General features: G+C 46.7%; 1 protein-coding gene across 2 annotated transcripts in view; it reads left to right on the forward strand.

Moving 5' to 3' along the window:
* The window catches only part of PLEKHG5 (pleckstrin homology and RhoGEF domain containing G5), a 283,957-nt gene that overhangs the window by 153,520 nt on the left and 109,451 nt on the right, over positions 1 to 20,986 (forward strand). For both annotated transcript variants that reach the window (XM_044282134.1, XM_044282135.1), the window contains 2 exons: positions 4,985 to 5,087; positions 16,562 to 16,622. In XM_044282134.1, coding sequence (XP_044138069.1) covers positions 4,985 to 5,087; positions 16,562 to 16,622 — 164 coding nt within the window. The remainder of the gene's footprint in view (positions 1 to 4,984; positions 5,088 to 16,561; positions 16,623 to 20,986) is intronic.

Consider the following 20,986-nt stretch of genomic DNA (forward strand, 5'->3'; position numbering starts at 1 on the left):
AGGTGTGCAAGGAGGAAACCTTTGCTTTCCAAGAGAAACATCGAGGCCAGACTGACATTTGCCAGAGATAAAGTTGACAAAGACCAGGACTTCTGGAATAATGTTCTTTGGACAGATGAGTCCAAAATTGAATTATTTGGACACAACAGCAGAGGACATGTTTGGCGTAAACCAAACACAGCATTCCAAGAAAAGAACCTCATACCAACTGTGAAGCATGGAGGTGGAAGTGTCATGGTTTGGGGCTGCTTTGCTGCAGCAGGACCTGGTCAGCTCACCATCATAGAATCCACGATGAATTCTACTGTGTATCAGAAGGTGCTTGAAGAACATGTGAGACCATCAGTTAGAAAATTAAAGCTGAAGCGGAACTGGACCATGCAACATGACAATGACCCAAAACATACTAGTAAATCAACCAAAGATTGGCTGAAAAAGAAGAAATGGAGAGTCCTGGAATGGCCAAGTCAAAGTCCAGATTTGAATCCCATTGAGATGCTGTGGGGTGACTTGAAAAGGGCTGTACGTGCAAGAAACCCCTCAAACATCTCACAGCTGAAAAAGTTCTGCATTGAGGAGTGGGGTAAAATTTCCTCAGACCGATGTCGAAGACTGGTAGATGGCTACAAGAACCGTCTCACTGCAGTTATTTCAGCCAAAGGAGGTAACACTCGCTATTAGGGGCAAGGGTGTCCTATCTTTTTCCTCAGTTAGAATAGGCATTTTTGTAGAATGACATTTACAGAAGATCTTGAAAAGACTTTTCTTCAGTTTTCTTTGTTTAGTCGGATTACTTTAATCTCTCTGTATTGTTGAAACGGAGATGAAATAACCTTTTATTAAAAATGTTACAAAAAACCACATGCTTTCAAAGGGTGTCCTAATTTTTTCACATGACTGTATATATATATATATATATATATATATATATATTTAATAATAATTATATTATTATCCTTACCATTTGGACAATTTAGTTTTAACTTCGACAACCCCCTTAAAGGGGTTTTATCACTTCAGCAAGTGACATTTATCTTGTAGAGAAAGTTAATACAAGCCACTTACTAATGTTGTGTTATTATCCATATTGCTTCTTTTGCTGGCTGGATTCTTTTTTTCCATCACATTATACACTGCTCGTTTCCATGGTTATGACGACCCTGCAATCCATCAGTGGTGGTCGTGCGTGTCCACTATAGAAAAAATTCCATCCTTTCTGGTGACCGGGACAGTGGGAGCTCATGTAGGCTGGTGCTTTTTTTTTATGGTATGCAAGCACGGCCACCGCTGCTGGATTGCAGGGTGGTCATGACCATGGAAACGAGCAGTTTATAATGTGATGGATAAATGAATCCAGCCAGCAAAGGAAGCAATATGGACAATTACAATACATTAGTAAGTGCCTTGCATTAACTCTCTCTACATAATAAATGCCCTTTACTGAAGTGACACAACCCCTTTAAGCCAGTCTCTCTCAAGCCTGAAATGGCTGATACCAGGAGAGAATAGACTGCTTTAAACTGAACAGAAAACAGAGATATTGTAGAGTTTAGACTTTGTGTCCCCTAAATCCCTAAATTATGGAGGCGGGTCATGTGATCGGTATATTGTGTGATAATAATCTCACAAGTTCTGCTTCTTCTAGTATCATTTCCCTGCCAAAGTATTGGAGCTTGCATTCATGGAAACATTAGCTGGCACCTTGACAAGCAAAATCCTTTACACTTTGTGGGCAAAGACGTGAAATTTCCTTGGACGATATTCAAGGGTATTTTAATATTCATGCCTGCACTGGAAATTTAAGTCAAGATTTAATGTTTATTGTCCTTTTCCGTCCAGACGTTCTCTTAGCGCGGTATAGCTCTAATTTTAGAGTCATCTGGGGAGTCAGCTTTTGTATGGTTGGAATAATGATTGCACTTTTGACCCTTTTATACCAAATAGTACTTTCCTGTCCAAGCAAAGTCTGGAAAACTTACGGTCCATATGCGGGTTATAACCTTACTGTTCTTGGTAACGATTGGTATGTTTGATATTACACTGCATCATGTCTGACCAACTATGGCAGCACACTGCGTTATCTGGAGTTATAAAGACCATACATTCTATATATCTATCTATCTATCTATCTCATATCTATCTATCTATCCATCCTATCTATCTCATATCTATCTATCTCATATCTATCTATCTATCTATCTATCTATCTATCGCATATCTATCTATCTCATATCTATCTATCTATCTATCTATCTCATATCTATCTATCTATCTATCTCATATCTATCTATCTCATATCTATCTATCAAATCAAATCAAATCAAATCAGCTTTATTGGCAGGACTAAATACATTTTAGCATTGCCAAAGCAGGTGGTAAATAATTGGGTAGGGTTGGGGGTGGGGACAGGTCCAGGGTGGGGGTATAGGAGTCCATAGTATATCAGGCTCCTCTCAGTCCATGGCAGGCAGTAATATATTGTGCTGCTATGGCCGTTGTGTTCTCCTCTTCCCCCAGCAGTATGGAGAGTCTCTCTTCCTCCTCCATGGAGGTGAAGTCTGGGCAGAGATCAGACAGTCTCCTGAAGTGAGTCTCTCTCACTGCTGAGTATTTGGGGCACCGCAGCAGGAAATGAGCCTCATCCTCCACGGTCTCCTGGTCGCACTGCTGGCACAGTCTGCTCTCCCTGGGCATGTACCTCTGTCGATGACGCCCGGATTCAATGAGCAGGCTGTGGGCGCTCAGTCTGTACCGGCTCAGGATCTGTCGGTCTCTTGGATTGGGGAGGTTCTCCAGATATGGGGCCAGTTTGTACTCCCTCTGCAGGCTCTGGTATACTGTCAGCTTCTGGGATGTTCTTATGTCATTTTTCCAGACGCTAATATACTCCTCTTTGTACTTGTGTATCGTCCTCTGGATTTCGCCCTTTGTCAGGCTATATTGGTTGGTGCATTGGGCAGGCTGGGTTTGGGTGACTTGTTGCGGGGTGCTTTGTTTTTCTGGGGCTTCTTGGTGTAGCAAGGCTTTGTGATGGTAGGAGCTGGGACTGCTGCTTAGTAGATGGGCTCTGAATGATAGCGCCCTCTTCTGTACAGCAAAGTAGAGTGGGAATCTGCCCAGTTCTGCTCGACAGGCGCTGTTTGAGGTGCCCCTGTGGACCTGGAGAAAGTGTTTGCAGAGTTCTAGGTGTAATAGTTCTGTTGGCCCAGAGTCCCACTTTGCCCGGTCTGGGTATGTGTCTGGGCCCCAGACTTCGCTGCCATACAGGAGGATTGGGGCGATGATGGTGTCAAGGATTTTAAGCCAGACGGTCACTGGTGCTTTAAGGTGATACAGACGCCTTCTGATGGCATAGAAGGTTTTGCTCGCCTTGTCTTTCAGTGTTTCCATGGCTTTCTTAAAACTCCCTGATTGGCTGATTTCTAGGCCCAGGTAGGTGTAGCTGTCTGTTTCTGAAATTGGACAGTTGTTTAGCAGGAAGGGAGGACGCCCGGCTGCTTTTCGATTTCTTTTCTGGAACACCATGATGTTGGTTTTCTTTGGATTGATGGGCAGTGCCCATGTGTTACTGAACTTCTCCAGGATTTTCAGGTTATCTTGGAGACCTTTCTCAGTTGGCGATAGTAGCAGAAGGTCATCTGCATAAAGGAGAAATTTCACCTCAGTGTCATGGAGGGTGAGACCAGGTGCTGTGGAGGACTCCAGAGCCGCCGCCAGCTCATTGATGTAGATGTTAAACAGGGTTGGACTGAGGCTGCAGCCCTGTCTGACTCCTCGGTTCTGCTGGAAATAAGCCGTTCTCCTCCCATTTACCTTCACGCTGCATCTGTTCTCAGTGTAGGAGCTTCTGATGACATCATATGTTTTTCCTCCTATTCCGCTTTCAAGAAGTTTCAGGAATAGGCCCGGATGCCACACTGAGTCAAAGGCCTTCTTAAAGTCCACAAAGCAGGCATAGATCTTTCCATGCTTTGTATTGTGGACATGGCTCTTGATGAGGCTCTGCAGGGTGTAGATGTGGTCCGTGGTGCGGTGGTTAGGTATGAAGCCTGCTTGGCTTCTGCTGAGGATGTTGTGCTGGGTGAGGAAGCTGAGGATCCTCTTATTCAGGATACTGCTGAGGAGTTTTCCCAGGTTGCTGCTGACACATATCCCTCTATAGTTGGCTGGGTCATACTTGTCTCCGCCCTTGTGTATGGGGGTGATGATGCCCTGGTTCCAGCTCTGGGGGAAGTAGCCGGCACTCAGCACAACATTGTAGAGTTTTACTAATGCGACCTGGATACCTGGCGGGCTGTATTTGATCATTTCTGGAAGAATCCCATCTGGGCCGCTGGCTATCTATCTCATATCTATCTATCTATCTATCTATCTATCTATCTATCTATCTATCTATCCATCCATCTATCTATCTCATATCTATCTATCTATCTATCTATCTATCTATCTTTCTATCTATCTCATATCTATCTATCTCATATCTATCTCATATCTATCTATCTATCTATCTATCTATCTATCTATCTTTCTATCTATCTCATATCTATCTATCTATCTATCTATCTATCTCATACTTAGCTATCTTTGTTAGATAGATATTGGATAGATAGATAGATAGATAGATAGATAGATAGATAATAGATATTGGATGGATATATGGATAGATAGATAGATAGATAGATATTGGATGCATATATAGATAGATAGATAGATAGATAGATAGATAGATAGATAGATAATAGATATTGGATGGATATATAGATAGATAGATAGATAGATAATAGATATTGGATGGATAGATAGATAGATAATAGATATTGGATGGATATATGGATGGATAGATAGATAGATAGATATTGGATGCATATATGGATGGATAGATAGATAGATAGATATAGAGAGATATTAGATTCCCCCGTCTCAGAACTTGACCTGTGTGATATATAATGGTGCTATGGATATTTACTTTGTTCATCTCTCTCAGGATCCATCCTGGCCCGTAACGTCTCCACGCGATCATGCCCTCCCCGCACCAGCCCTGCATCAGATGTTGAGGAAGATGAAGAGGAGTTGATGGATGGCAAAGGGTAGGTTCTACATGAATAGTGGAGCAGCTTTGTATATAAGTTGCTTTGCTGTGTACTGATTTTGAGCTTTTTATGAGGTTTCTCTGTTTGTAGACATAGCATTTTTTTCAAGATTCTACTGGTTGCCCTTGGAAACAGACAACACTGTCAGACATGTGACCTGTCATCTGCGCTCCCACAATGCACTGCTTCTATGGTAACATTTGACTTTAGCTTTAGACACGAAGAGAGTAGAAAACACATATTTCAAAGTCCGGACAAGGTTCGCAAAGTGAAGAATTTATTTGACATTTTAGGTTTTGTGCTGCTGAAAATTATTGTTCCAAAATGGAACTTGCCTGTAAGAATCAAAGCGGAGGAGCAGCGCTCGGCCTTTGTCTCACTTATATGAGGGGTTTGTCAGTGAGCAGCGCTGTATACCACCGATCAGTCATGTCTAGAGCTGTAATTACTCTGTCTACTCGTTTAATTACCCTTGTGGTTTCCACCGATTCCTTTCTTCATATTTAGAAATTAAACCACAATAAGTTCCTGCCAAGGTTTAGGCTTTCATTCATCTCTGCAAGCTAGCCGCACTATAAAGTATGAGTTCTGTCAGCTCTGAAATAAGATACCTTAAAGGGGTTAGTCTACTTTCACACTAGCGTTTTTGTTTTCCGGTATTGAGTTCCGTCCTAGGGGCTCAATACCGGAAAAAATCGGATCCGTTTTATCCTAATGCATTCTGAATGGAGAGCATCAGTTCAGTCTCTCTTACGTTGCGCAGAGCTTAAAAAATGCAAAAAAAAAAGAATACCGAATCCGTTTTTCCAGATGACACAGGAGAGACGGATACGGTATTTCAATGCATTGGTCAGACGGATCCGGATCCGTCTGACAAATGCCATCAGTTTGCATCTCGATTGCTGGAATCCTCTGCCCCAAGTGTGAAAGTACCCTTATCCAATGATTAATGTAAAAAATGAAAATAAGTTATTATATAGCACGTGACAACTAGTGTTGATCGAGCACCATCGCGATGCTCAAGTCAAAATGGTGTTTGGCCGCGCATGCTCGCCCAACACTAGTGACAACCTCTTTCTATCAAAGCTAGAGCCAGCCCTGTACCTCACATGGATCCTGAGATCTCCCCACTCATCGTTCTGCTAGATTTATTTCAAGCTGTCAGCTTAAGGGTCCATTCACACGTCCGTAGAATGGGTCGGGATCCATTCCGCAATGTTCATTCATTCTCTATGGGGCCGGAAGAGATGCGGACAGCACACAGTGAGTAGAATAGGACATGTTCTATAATTTGCAGAACATCCACACGAATACGGACAGCACGCGAATGACATCCATGTGCTGTCCGCTTTTTTTTTTTTTTGCAACCCCATAGAAATGAATGGGTCTACATGTGATCCACAAAAAATGTGGATTGGACGCAGATCCTAAATACGGCCGTGTGCATGCGGCCTTACTCGGAAAGTATCATAAATGGAAACTAAAGCACAGGTTGTAGCAAAAATAAATAAAGATTTAACGGTCCCATGAATGTAAGGTGATTACAGGACCCCAGTGATCAGCTGTATCCTGCATGGGAACATGGCAGCAAGTGTTCAGTTCTCCTGTAGTGCCACCACAGGACAAATGAAGCATTGCATGGTGAAATCAATGGGCTGTCTGTGCTATTCACAAACAAGTGGGGTCCTCCAAGGATAGAGTTCCTCTTTGAAGCTGCTGGAGAAAAGTCTGATTTTTCCAACTGGCCTACTGCAATAAAATCTGACCACTGTCCACAGTGTAGACCTCGGCTGGTCGTACACAGTTCAACAGTTCAGACAGAAGAGGGCATTGTAAAGGATAAAGAATATTCAGTTATCTTGGTTCTCACAAAGAAAAGAATTCAGCAGCTCTGCCCTGGAGAACCTTCCATGCTCCTCAGCATCGCCAAGATGTTTGTCACAAAGTGGCATACCTGTCATAGGGGTTGGTCATACCGCTGCTTTGTCTCCTGAGAAGTGACCTATTGAAGAATGTTTCTACCAAGAACAGATTCATTATTTCTGAATTAACACTTATGTGTGGGGCATTTCAGCGCTGATCACCCATTCTTTCCATTCCAAGGTCTACACTGGTAATTGTGCTGTGGAATTACCAATTTAAGGCCTCATGCACACGACCGTTGTGTGCATCCGTGCACCGTTTTGCAGCCGAGGCCGTGATCCGTGTATCCTGTCCGTCAAAAAAATATGACCTGTCCTATTTTTTTGACGGACAACGGTTCACGGACCCATTCAAGTCAATGGGTCCGTGAAAGAACACGGATGCACACAAGATTGGCATCCGTGTCCGTGATCCGTGGCCGTAGGTTGCTTTCATACAGACGGATCCTAAGATCCGTCTGTATAAAAGCTTTTTCAGATCTAAGTTTTCACTTCGTGAAAACTCATATCCGACAGTATATTCTAACACAGAGGCGTTCCCATGGTGATGGGGACGCTTCTAGTTAGAATACAATACAAACTTTGTACAAGACTGCCCCCTGCTGCCTGGCAGCACCCGATCTCTTACAGGGGGATATGATAGCACAATTAACCCCTCAGGTGCGGCACCTGAAGGGGTTAATTGTACTATCATATTCCCCTGTAAGAGATCAGGGCTGCCAGGCAGCAGGGGGCAGACCCCCCCCTCCCCAGTTTGAATATCGTTGGTGGCACAGTGTGCGCCCCCCATCGGGCCCCCCCTTCCTCCCTCTATTGTTAGAAATCGTTGGTGGCACAGTGTGAGCCCACCATCGCCCCCCTCCCTCCCTCTATTGTAATAAATCATTGGTGGCACAGTGTGCGCCCACCATCGCCCCCCCCCTCTCTATAGCAGTAACAACATTGGTGGCAGTGTGCGGCCTCCCATCCCCCCCCCCCCCGATCATTGGTGGCAACGTGGTTCCGATCGGAGTCCCAGTTTAATCGCTGGGGCTCCGATCGGTAACCATGGCAACCAGGACGCTACTGCAGTCCTGGTTGCCATGGTTACTTAGCAATAGTACAATAGTAGAAGATTCATAGTTACCTGCTTGCTGCTGCGATGTCTGTGTCCGGCCGGGAGCTCCACCTACTGGTAAGTGACAGGTCTGTGCGGCGCATTGTTAAAGAACTGTCACTTACCAGTAGGAGGAGCTCCCGGCCGGTCACACACATCGCAGCAGCAAGCAGGTAAGTATGAATCTTCTACAATTGTACTATTGCTAAGTAACCATGGCAACCAGGGCTGCAGTAGCTTCCTGGTTGCCATGGTTACCGATCGGAGCCCCAGCGATTAAACTGGGACTCCGATCGGAACTACGCTGCCACCAATGATCGGGGGGGGGGGGAGATGGGAGGCCGCACACTGCCACCAATGTTGTTACTGCTATAGAGAGAGGGGGGGCCGATGGTGGGCGCACACTGTGCCACCAACGATTTATTACAATAGAGGGAGGGAGGGGGGGCGATGGTGGGCGCACACTGTGCCACCAACGATATTCAAACTGGGGAGGGGGGGGGGGGGTCTGCCCCCTGCTGCCTGGCAGCCCTGATCTCTTACAGGGGAATATGATAGTACAATTAACCCCTTCAGGTGCCGGGGGGGAGATGGGAGGCCGCACACTGCCACCAATGTTGTTACTGCTATAGAGGGAGGGGGGGCGATGGTGGGCGCACACTGTGCCACCAACGATTTATTACAATAGAGGGAGGGAGGGGGGGTGGGCGCACACTGTGCCACCAACGATTTATTACAATAGAGGGAGGGAGGGGGGGGGCGATGGAGAGCGCACACTGTGCCACCAATGATTTATAACAATAGAGGGAGGGGGGGGCGATGGTGGGCGCACACTGCGCCACCAACGATTTATAACAATAGAGGGAGGGAGGGGGGGCGATGGTGGGCGCACACTGTGCCACCAACGATTTATAACAATAGAGGGAGGGAGGGAGGGGGGGCGATGGTGGGCGCACACTGTGCCACCAACGATTTATAACAATAGAGGGAGGGAGGGGGGGCGATGGTGGGCGCACACTGTGCCACCAACGATTTATAACAATAGAGGGAGGAAGGGGGGGTGATGGTGGGCGCACACTGTGCCACCAACGATATTCAAACTGGGGAGGGGGGGTCTGCCCCCTGCTGCCTGGCAGCCCTGATCTCTTACAAGGGGATATGATAGTACAATTAACCCCTTCAGGTGCGGCACCTGAGGAGTTAATTGTGCTGATCACGGCCCCCTGTAAGAGATCGGGTGCTGCCAGGCAGCAGGGGGCAGTCATGTACACAGTCTGTAGTATATTCTAACTAGAAGCGTCCCCATCACCATGGGAACGCCTCTGTGTTAGAATATACTGTCGGAAATGAGTTTCACGATGTAGCTCATATCCGACAGTATATTCTAACATAGAGGCGTTCCCATGGTGATGGGGACGCTTCAAGTTATGTTCGGGTGTCCGCCTGGCCGTGCGGAGGCGTGTGGATCCGATGATGACACACTGTGGCTCAATTTTCAAACGGATCCGTCCCCCATTGACTTTCAATGTAAAGTCTGGACGGATCCGTCTGAGGCTACTTTCACACTTAGAAATGTTTTAACAATATAATGCAGACGGATCCGTTCTGAACGGAGCCACCGTCTGCATTATATGAACGCAAGTGTGAAAGTAAAGGGACTCCTGACTTTACATTGAAAGTCAATGGGGACGGATCCGTTTGCAATTGCACCATATTGTGTCAACGTCAAACGGATCCGTCCCCATTGACTTGCATTGTAATTCAGGACGGATCCGTTTGGCTCCGCACGGCCAGGCGGACACCAAAACGACTTTTTTTTTCATGTCCGTGGATCCTCCAAAAATCAAGGAAGACCCACGGACGAAAAAACGGTCACAGATCACGGACCCACGGACCCCGTTTTTGCGGACCGTGAAAAAAAACTGTCGTGTGCATGAGGCCTAAGGGGGTGAGGTGTGTCCAGACTTTATGGACTTGGTTGAGGAGTCACAGAAAGTGTTCCTCCTGTTCACATCATAAAAACCTTTTCTGCTTCTATGAAAGGTCTGAGCCAACTGTACAGTCCCTAACTATAATGCGGCTGCCCTAACCCCAGCGATCAGTTATTATGGCTCAGGAAAGCTTCTCATTTTTCTGCAGCGGCCACTGCTGGAGAAATGAAGTATTACGTGGCATACTTTCAAATGAATAGACCACCATGGGATACATGATTCGGCAGGGACCTCAAGAGCAGGAGTTGCTCTTTCTGGTGCCTCCACTTTTTGGTTCAAGGAGAAAGTCTCAAGCCTATATTAGGCCCTTGTACCCTAATAGGGCATATTGGAAGGGGTTGTCAGGGCCTCGCATTCTTTATAAAGTCTGATATCCTCACCTATAAACCTTTGCTGGCTTTAGTATTAAATCTCAGTTTCTCACTTTGTGTTCTTCTCTGTAATGAATGACAGTTTTTTTTATGTCAGAATTCTCTGTGAAAGGCACCAAGTGAGACTGTGGTGACCTTGTCCAGCTGGCACTAGTAATGTTTCTCCGGAGACCGATGCAGACAGTCTGCTGATCTGCTGTGTTTTCCCTGATATTTAAACCGCCTGCCGCCTATTATTCAGATATTGTGCCACCATTCAATGCATTGAAAGCTGCGGTTTCACTTCCTGGACAGTCTTCTCATCCACGTTTATTGGTGACCCTATAAAAAGAAGGCTTTCACCATCGGAAAGCATCTCCCTTACACTGGCTTCACTTTACAAGGATTGCTCATGATAGAGTGCAAGAACAATGGGGGAGATAGCATTCAAGTGCGGTCACTTACACCCTGCGTCAGAGAGATACTGCTCAGCCGGGGATTTGGACAGACTCCTGTTATAATACCGTGCACTGGGAGGCACATTCACTTTCATATAAACACAGATATAGTAGAGCCAACTTAGGCTACTTTCACACTAGCGTTCGGGCGGATCCGTTCAGAACGGATCCGCCCATAATAATGCAGACGGAGGCTCCGTTCAGTACGGATCCGTCTGCATTATTTTAGCAAAAAAAAGCTAAGTGTGGAAATAGCCTGGGACGGATCCGTCCAGACTTTCAATGTAAAGTCAATGGGGGACGGATCCGCTTGAAGATTGAGCCACATTGTGGCATCTTCAAACGGATCCGTCCCCATTGACTTACATTGTAAGTCTGGACGGATCCGCACGCCTCCGCACGGCCAGGCGGACACCCGAACGCTGCAAGCAGCGTTCAGCTGTCCGCCTGTCCGTGCGGAGGCGAGCGGAGCGGAGGCTGAACGCCACCAGACTGATGCAGTCTGAGCGGATCCGCCTCCATTCAGACTGCATCAGGGGTGGACGGCTGCGTTCGGGTCCGCTCGTGAGCTCCTTCAAACGGAGCTCACGAACGGAATACCGAACGCTAGTGTGAAAGCAGCCTTACCTGTATATTTTATGCACCTGATGGCCTATGTAAAAATTTCAGATTGTACCATAAGACAAACCCAGCTTTGCTATATCTGGATATACAAATGTGTATATATATATATATATATATATATATATATATAATATATTTATATACAGAAGTCAGGTGGCTCCGGATAAAAATAAAGTCCATGGTGGTCCAACCTCCTTCTATGTACTGATCAGAGATCAGCAACCTCCGGCACTCCAGGTGTTGTGCAACTACATCTCCCATCATGCACACTTACTTGGCTGCTCTCTGAACTCCCACAAAAGTGAAATGAGCATGCTGGGAGTTGTAGTTTCACAACAGATGGATTGCCGAAGGTTGCTGATCCCTGTGGTAGATCTTTCGCTTCTGTATTCTGCACCACTAAACAGACTTACCATTCAGGAATCTAGAAAAGCTTGGTGACATTGTGGCTACGTTGGTTGTCACTCAGCTAACAGATATAAGAAATGGACGACTCCAGGACGTAGATAGGTTGATTTTGTGAGGAATGCCATCATTTGTATCCTCCCCCCCCCATTTCTATATTCTCCCCAGATGAACTTTCGGCTTTTGTACTAACAGCAAAAACAGATGGCCTCCTATCCTCATAAAACGTACCCTTAATGCCCGTGTTCTCTGGGAAGCCATCTTTAAAGGGGGGCGATGACCCAGCTCTGCTTAGCAACGAGTGGACTTCAGCTTGTAAACCTGATCAGGCATGTAGGACGCTGCGGTTTTCCCCGGCATTAAATAGCATTCATATGTAGCTTTATATTAGGGCAGGAATATTGAGATGCTTGATTTTCCCCCATTTCAGTCCCTTTTCTTATTCTGAACTGGAGTTTCTGTCTGCAGTTTTCCCAACCTATCAATTTATTATCGTAATATGTCTGGACACGTCCATTAGGGTATGGATGTGACACCTTCTCAGTGGGTCGCTTTATCAACATGAGGAGGGTAAGATCACTTTCTTATCTTTGTAGTAAGATCTCTTTATCTGGATTAACATAAACCTCTTTTTTTGCTCAAAAGGAGCTTTACCTAATTCTCAGCATGGAAATAAGGTTGTCAGACCACATTCAATTCACAGTCTAGAAAAATGGCAGGGTTAAAACATGGTTCTGCAAATATCGCTGGACCCTGCAGCTTGTCAGTATTAGAGAGCAGCATGAGGTCTGACAACTTTCTTCCCACACTCAAAGACCACAGCAACTAATGTTACCAAGGGCACAGTTAAAGAGGACCGGTCCCCTCTCCTGACATGTCTGTTTTAGCGACTACTTCTATGCCCCCTGTAATAATAATTCTGGAGCATCTATTCTCATGACTCTATGTCGTGCTATTCCTCAGTGCTGCTCTTGTTAGACTGTACAGGGACACACAGAATTTAGTGAATACTAAAACAGACACATCAGGAGAGGCGAAAGGTCCTCTTTAACCCCTTCCCGACCTCCGCCATACATGTACAGCGGACGTCGGGTCTTTAAAAATGGCACCTGCACAGCACCATAGCCCCCAGGTTTCTGCTGTTTTAAACTGCAGACACCTGGAACTAATGTCTGTGATGGGCAATAACACTGAACACAGACATTTAACCCCTCAGATGCCAAGGTCAGTTGTGAGCTTTCCTTGGACCTGAATGTCTCCCCCATGCTGAGATCAGGCGTGCCATTCGTTTGTTTTGCTAACCTTTAGCCCTCTGAAGAATATGAGGTTACCGGAGCGATGGTCCCTGTAGCCCCTCCATAGGAACATAATGAAACTCCCATAGCCTGCTATGGTAATTTGCATGTTCAGTTACCCTGGAGAATTTAAAAGAAGTTAAAAAAATATATATGTTTTTAAAACTATAAAAAAAATTATAAAAAGTAATCAAAAAGTCATACACACTCCAAAATAGTGCAATAAAAACTACAGATCGCTTCACGAAAAATTAGTCTTCAAAGTTTAAATTTTTTTAGTATTCAAGTGCAAGAAAAACTAGATAAATGTAGTATTGTTGTAATTGTACTCACCCAGAGAATGAAGGGCAAAAACGTAAAATCGCAGGGTCTTGAAGGGGTTAAAGTTTAAAAGGGTATTCTCATCTTGGACTTTTATGGCATATCCAGAAGGATGTGGGTCTGGCCTCTAGGAGAACAGCTGCAGTGTACGGAGAGGTGATGCGCACGAGCTTGAGCTGCTACTAAAAGTACGGAGCTGACAGACAATGAGTAGGACATGGCGCTTGTGACGTGGGTATAACCTGATCTTCCCTCTGATGGTGCTGCAGGGAAATGGAATACTTGCCATGGAGTTCCCCAACAGTTTAAGGCTACATTCACACGACTGTATCCATTTTGCGGTCTTCAAATCGCGTATTCATAAAATACGGATGTGGTCCGTGTGCACCCTGCACTTTTCAACGGCCCCATTGAAAAAATGCCTATTCTTGTCCGTTATCTGTTCTATAATATGTGTTGCCTGGCCACATGTGTGCTGTCCGCATTTTATGTGGCCCCATCCACAAATGGATGAACGAAAATATGGACGTTGTACTTGGCTATCTCCCATAGAATAAAAGAGCAGCGGCATGCATGTCCAGCCAGCCGTTCTGTACATTTCAGGGGGGCTCCATGGGGTATGGGCCCCCATTCTCGTGATCGTGGGGGTCCCAGCGGCAGGACCTCCACCAATCTGATGGATAGGGGGATAACTTTGTATAACTGGAATACCCCTTTAAGCTGATTTGCTATGGGTCCCAGCTGCAAGACATCCTGAGATCAGCTTGTTCTGACAAAAAAGGATTGTCCAGAGCTCTGGGTCATTGCAGTGTTTTCCCTGGTGGGCTCTTTCCCTAGTGAAATGACTCTTGCTAGGGGTGTGTAGCCTCCTATGCACTGAGTATTGTTTTTGGAAGCCTGGAATTATTTTGCTATCCTTGCCCAGTTCAGCATCATAAGATTGTGTTCTGACACATCCATTCTTTCCCATTTCCTGCTCATATTGATGCTTAGGGTGTGTATATAGATCCTGACCACAAGCAAATTCCCTGGTACACCCAGCTGCTAGAGCAAATACAGTGGCAGAGCGAATCATCCTGAGTCTGCGAATTGTACCAGCACCTAAGAAGTGGGAATATCCCCCGTGGTCTTAGATACTTTGATTCTCCTCTAAATGCCCCCTAGACTATATGGGGTAGAGTGGCTCTGCGGGGTAACATTAGTGACGACTCCCCATACAGCGTACTGCTTCTTTGAACAGCGGAACAGTGCACCCTAGTGGCCAAATTATCATGTATGAGTTTTTTAGGCAACAAAATGGCAGGTATTAAAGGAACCAAAAAAGGTCACATATAGTAAATACTGATTTTATTTTTTTATTTTTTAGCAAAAAAGGATCTATATGCCTATGAAGTTAGGGCCCCTAGAAAAGACAGCATTTCTTGCTGTGGATGACCCTGCATATCGGTGCTGTGTGTGGGTGGGAGGCCCATTAGCTCTCTGTCATGCGTCTTCTCCTCCATGAGAGGCTCATGCTTGAAGTTAGAGAAGCTGTCACTTATGTTTTTCTATGGACCAAAGGTTTTATCATCTATCCACTGTTGTGCCAGGGACCTGGAGATTATGCGTCCTGAGTATTTGCACTACATTTCTAAAACTGTCCTCTAGGGGGCCTCATAACTCCTTCTATTTACAGAGAATATCAGCAGGAGGTCACGTAATAATGCGTCGACCATGTAGAATACTGTTGTGTTAGTGAATGCAGTAGTGTTATAGGAGTGATACCTTTATTGGCTAACAATAAAGTCAGATTTCGAGCTTTATTCAGGCAGCAAATGTGAAAATGAAAGACATTGGTTTTCCCCTAACCTAAGCATCCAATCATCAATTATGATTGACCTATTTCACATCCAGGCAGCATGTGGGGCTGTGAAATCACAGCTTGTCCCTCTTTTACAATGATGTATCTTAGGCAGGGTGCTGGGTCTCCTTAAAGACACCCACTATGTTTGGAGACTTATTGGAAGCACCCCGCCTAAGCTGAACCCAAAGCATCGCACCGAGCCAGCCAGAATCCTACTTCCAAAACCGCTGTCTACGGATCGCTATTTGGCTGGACTATACTCCCTTGTCATATCCCAAGGCTTAGTAAAAAGTAGTTTTGACTTATAGGGACCTACTTCCACAAGGTGGCGCAAGCAAGATGGTTCTCTTTCCTCGGGAGATACCTATTTGCATACTGTGAGTTGTCTATAGGGGTTGCGAGACCTATACATGTTGGACCCATGATTTCCTCTTTGGAGGAAGTTGGCTGTACAGACATAGTAAGGGTAGATGTCTACCTGAATAACTAGACAGAGTCTCCATCTCAAAATCTAGGAGAAGGCTAGTTGCCCACTAGCGGCGGCAGTCCGGCAGGGATCTCGGCGCACTCTGGCATTTCCGAAGGTTTGTAAAGTTCCGTCTGGCCCCATTCACTATAATAGGGACCACCGGAGCGCTGTCCTCTTTCCGGCAAATATGCCAAGCATTGGCTGGAAGAGGTCTGCTGCACACAGCGGTTTTCTTCTGGTCGATTCTCGCCATGTTTGCCAGAATGCGGACAGATCTCCGGTGGTCCCTATTATAGTAATTGGGGCCGGACGGAGTTTTACAAACCCTCGGAAATGCCAGAGTGCGCCGAGATCCCTGCCGGACTGACGCTGCTAGTGGGCAACTAGCTCTTGGGTGCTGCATTCAAAGCCGTATTGGTTGCCATCCAGCTTTCCAAGAAACAGAAAGGAAGGCTGACTGTTGGTGTCCTTTCACTTTATATGTAAAGGATGGAGGGAATAGATGGAAACTTTCCAAGGGAAATTCACTGTTTATAAATTGGAGGATGCATTGTGTCATGCTGGAAAATGTGAACATCTCAGGTGGTCTGCCCGCACCATATGTGATACAAAGATAATGGTCTACACCTTGTCTTATGTCATTCTGAGTTCTCCAGAAAGGAATCATCTGTCTTCTTATTCATTTTACTTCCTGCAGAGAGAAGAAAGCTGCAGGGCTGAAGATAACGAAGAAGAAGACCCGGAGAAGACACACAGACGTAAGGACAAGTATCACTCCTATAGAATCTCTGACTTCCCCAGGGCGGGGGCGAAAATGTGCGGGAGTTTCTGGGAAATTATAAGGAAATTGTATATATGGCAATTCCTTAAGGGTGCTTTCACAAGCATCAGGTTTTCTTGCAGAAAATTTTAAAAAAATCTGTTCCATTCAACTGAATCGGGTTGTTTTAGCGGGAAGAGCATGCAATTCTGCAAGCTTCATTCAGATGAGTGGAACTGATGAGTGGCAGCTGCAGTTCAAAGTTTGCAAAAAATGTATTGTATTCCTGCAGACTGCATTTGTGGCGAATGTGTCATCCGAAAATGACCTTTTGTTTTTATGTTAAAGGCCATCTGTCACCAGATTTGTACCTATGACCAGTTACATGTGCACTTGGCAGCCAGTGGCGTACACACAATCCATGGGGCCCCGTTGCAAAACTGATCCATGGGGCCCCCTCCCCGTCGTGTGTATGTATGTATATATATATATTATGTACTGTATATCACTATATACAAGAGGATGATATACGGTATAACATCTTCTTGTATATAGTAATATAGTGGTCCATGCTGATGGTATAACCTGGGTATCTCCTGTAAATAATTCTATATGTACAGCTGGTATAAGTTATACATCTTCTTGTATATAGAGATATGGAGCATGCTGGTATAACCTGATATCTCCTTTATATATGAGCAGCTGGTATAAGTTATATATCTTAATATACCAGAAGATGTATAACTTATACCAGGCCAGCTCACATATAATAATATACAGAACATACCAAGGCCAGATAGTAACTATTACCTGCTGGGCTGGCTCAGGCTGAAAGCTGCTGGAAGTCAGTGGCAACTGGCAAGGCTGAATGCTGGAGGCTGGCTGGGCTCAGTGTGGGCTCTGGCTGGCTGCATGAGTGCTGCTCCTGGGCCTCGCTCAGGTTGGCAGAGAGAGCGATAGAGAGAACGAGGCGAGGTGGGGTGAGTGACAGACTACTGGGCAAGTGGGCAGTGGCAGACTAGCAGTGGCTCCCGCGCTTCTCTGTTAACAACTTCCTGCCGGACCTGCAGCACTGATAACTTTGTGACATCCCGTAAGCGCGCAGTGTGATCTGGACATGCTGCCAGGCCCTGCCCCCTGCCATTGGTACTTAAAGTGACCATGCCTGAGCCGGACCGGCCGTCCCATCATCCATAGCAACAAAAAAGGGGGACTTCTGGCTGTCTGTCCTGGCCTTGCCACGGACCCGGACGTCTGGCTACCCTAAGAGCAGCAGTGGCAGAGAGATTGAGGCCAGCAGCAGCCATTTCAGTCAGATTAGAGCCAAAGCTGCAGAGTGGCTGTAATCTGACTAAAATGGCTGCTGCTGGCCTCAGTGAGTCTCTTTGCCACTGCAGAGAGACCTCATATCAGTCAACTCAGCCCCCATCAGACCTCAGATCAGCCAAAAGACCCCCATCAGACCCCCAGTCAACCCCCCTTCAGACCTCAGATCAGCCCAAAGACCCCTAGTCAGCCCCCATCAGACCTCAAATCAGCCCAAAGACCCCCATCACCATCAGACCCCCACTCAGCCCCCATCAGAACTCAGATCAGCCCAAAGACCCCCAGTCAGCCCCCATCAGACCTCAGATCAGCCCAAAGACCCCCATCACCATCAGACCCCCACTCAGCCCCAATCAGAACTCAGATCAGCCCAAAGACCCCCATGAGATCCCCATTCAGCCCCCATCGGCTCAGATCAATCAGCAGCGACAGCCTTCAGAGTGATCCCCAGGCCCCCCCAGGCCCTCAATACTTGCCTGTTCTGCGCCGCAGCTACTTTTCCTCTTCGGGTCTCCGGCAGAAGTCTTGCTCCTTTGTCTTTCCAGCCGGCGCTGCACTGTCACCTGACAGCATGCAGTGTGAGGTCATAGTGCGCGCACTACGTCCTGACGCTGTACGCGCTCAGGACAGTGAAGCGCCGGCCGGGAAGGGTAAGTATATTAAAAGGGTGGGTGGCGGGCACTGCAGCATTACTGCAGGGCGGAGCCAGGGGTCCACAGGCGGCCGGGCCCCCTAGTGGGCCGGGCCCGGTCGCAACTGCAACCCCTGTATGTACGCCAGTGTTGGCAGCTGACGGCATCTGTGTTGGTCCCATGTTCACATTGCTGAGATAAATGATGTTTTTATATATGCAAATGAGCCTCTAGGAGCAATAGGGGCGTTGCCATTACACCTAGAGGCTCTGCTGCACCCTCTGCACTTTGGTTGAGAGGACCAGACAAAGAAAACGTCATCACACCTCGCCCAATCAATCAAAGTGCAGAGGGTGCAGCAGTTCCAGAGAAAGAGCAGAGCCTCTAGGAGTAACAGCAACGCCCCCATTGCTCCTAGAGGCTCATTTGCATATATAAAAACTTAATTTTTCTCAGCAATGCGGGCACATATGAACATGGGCGCAACACAGATGTCTTCAGCTGCCAAGCGCACATATAACAGGTCAACCAGTGTCATAGGTACAAATCTGCAGACAGATGCCCTTTAAGTATATATTTATTAGAATTTTTGCTGATTGTTTTACATTTTCCATGTCACTATTCATATTTAAAAAACAATCATGAAATCCTGCAGTTTTCACACTGCCCACTAGGTAACTGTACAGAACAGGTAGTCCTGACTAGTGATGAGCGAACTTCTGTTTTAAGTTCGGCGTCTAAAGTTCGGCTTCCGGTTAGCGGAGAATCCCGATATGGTTCCCGATATGGATTCCGACTTCCGTTGTGGTCCGTGGTAGCGGAATCAATAATCGGCCATTATTGATTCCGCTACCACGGACCACAACGGAAGTCGGAATCCATATCGGGAACCATATCGGGATTCTCCGCTAACCGGAAGCCTAACTTTAGACGCCGAACTTAAAACAGAAGTTCGCTCATCACTAGTCCTGACCTATTATTGGACATAGTGGCCATTGTGAAAATTGCAGGATTATATCCATTTTGTTTAAATTTAGATAGTAACACAGAGAATTTAAAAAAAATCACCAAGAACATCTTTGAAAAATATGTTTAACACAAAAATGGGATTTGCACAATAGGTCATTTTCTGATGACACTTTCCCCTAAAAATGTGTCAGTAGTGCTAAAAGCGTCAGTGCATCCCTCTAGCCCAGGGGTACTCAACTGGCGGACCGCGGTCCAAATACGGACCGCGGCCGCCAGTTGTCCGGACCCCAGCCATCCTTCAGAGCGCTCCTCCTCTCCTGCACACTGTACCGTGCAGGAGGAGGAGCTTACCGGCGCACTTCCTCCTGTCCCAGAGCGCTGAGCGCAGTGAGACATGTAGCGCTCCTCCTCCTGCACACTCTGGTATGTGCAGGAGGAGGAGCTTACCGGCGCACTTCCTCCTTCCCAGGGGCGCAGTGAGAGACGGCTCCCTCCACATGCAGGCACCAGCGCTTTCATCTGGCACCTGCAGGTGGAGGGAGCTTTCTCCCTCCGTGCGCTCACAGGTCCCTCCTCCCCTGCAGCAGCGGCAGCACGTAAGGGAGCTTCAAGCTCCAAAGGACACTTACCTGCTGCTGGAGAGGGGAGGGACATCACCACTGCCACCAATGGAATAAATGTCACATTTGGGAAGGAAGGGGGGCGTGGAGAGGGCTACAGAGAGGCGGGAACACGTCACTGACTGCAGGAAAGGACTCCCAGTCAGTGTCGTGTTCCCATCTCTCCTGGGCCATCTTCTTTAGGTAACCTGAATAAATAAAGTGATTAAGCCCCATCAAACCATGATAGTTTTGTTCCGCATCCAATTCCCATTGGGGCATTGGATGCGGCCCCTTAGTTTCAATGGAGCGGAAAAAGATGCAGACAGCACACAGTGTGCTGTCGGCATCTCTTGTGGCCCCATTGTAATTAAGGGGTCCGCATCCAATCCCCCAATAATGGGAATTGGATGCGGAACAAAACTATCATATGTCTGTTCTGTGGCTTGGGTTGCCACCCGGCCAGTAGTTCACCAGCAAGGCTGATATTTTAGTTCCCTTGCTGGTGCCAGAATTTTCCTGTAAAGACTGTTAGGGTACTTTCACACTTGCGGCAGGACGTTCACCCTGTCAGATCCGTCCTGCCGCTATTTCGTCGGACTGCCACTCCCCATTGACTATAGCGGGAGTGGAGCTACGGCGCAGCATGGCAGTGCACGGCGTTAGGCCGCCAGACGAAAAAGTCGGACATGTAGTAATTTTAATCTGGCGGCCTCTCACCGTGCTGCGCCGTAGCTCTGCCCCCATCCCCATTATAGTTGATGGGCACAGAGCAGGCGGCACGGCGAAGTAGTGGCAAGATGGATCTGACAGGGTTAGCAGCCTGTCGGATCCGT

Source organism: Bufo gargarizans, chromosome 2 (assembly GCF_014858855.1).
Source record: "Bufo gargarizans isolate SCDJY-AF-19 chromosome 2, ASM1485885v1, whole genome shotgun sequence".
NCBI classification, from domain to species: Eukaryota; Metazoa; Chordata; class Amphibia; order Anura; family Bufonidae; genus Bufo; species Bufo gargarizans.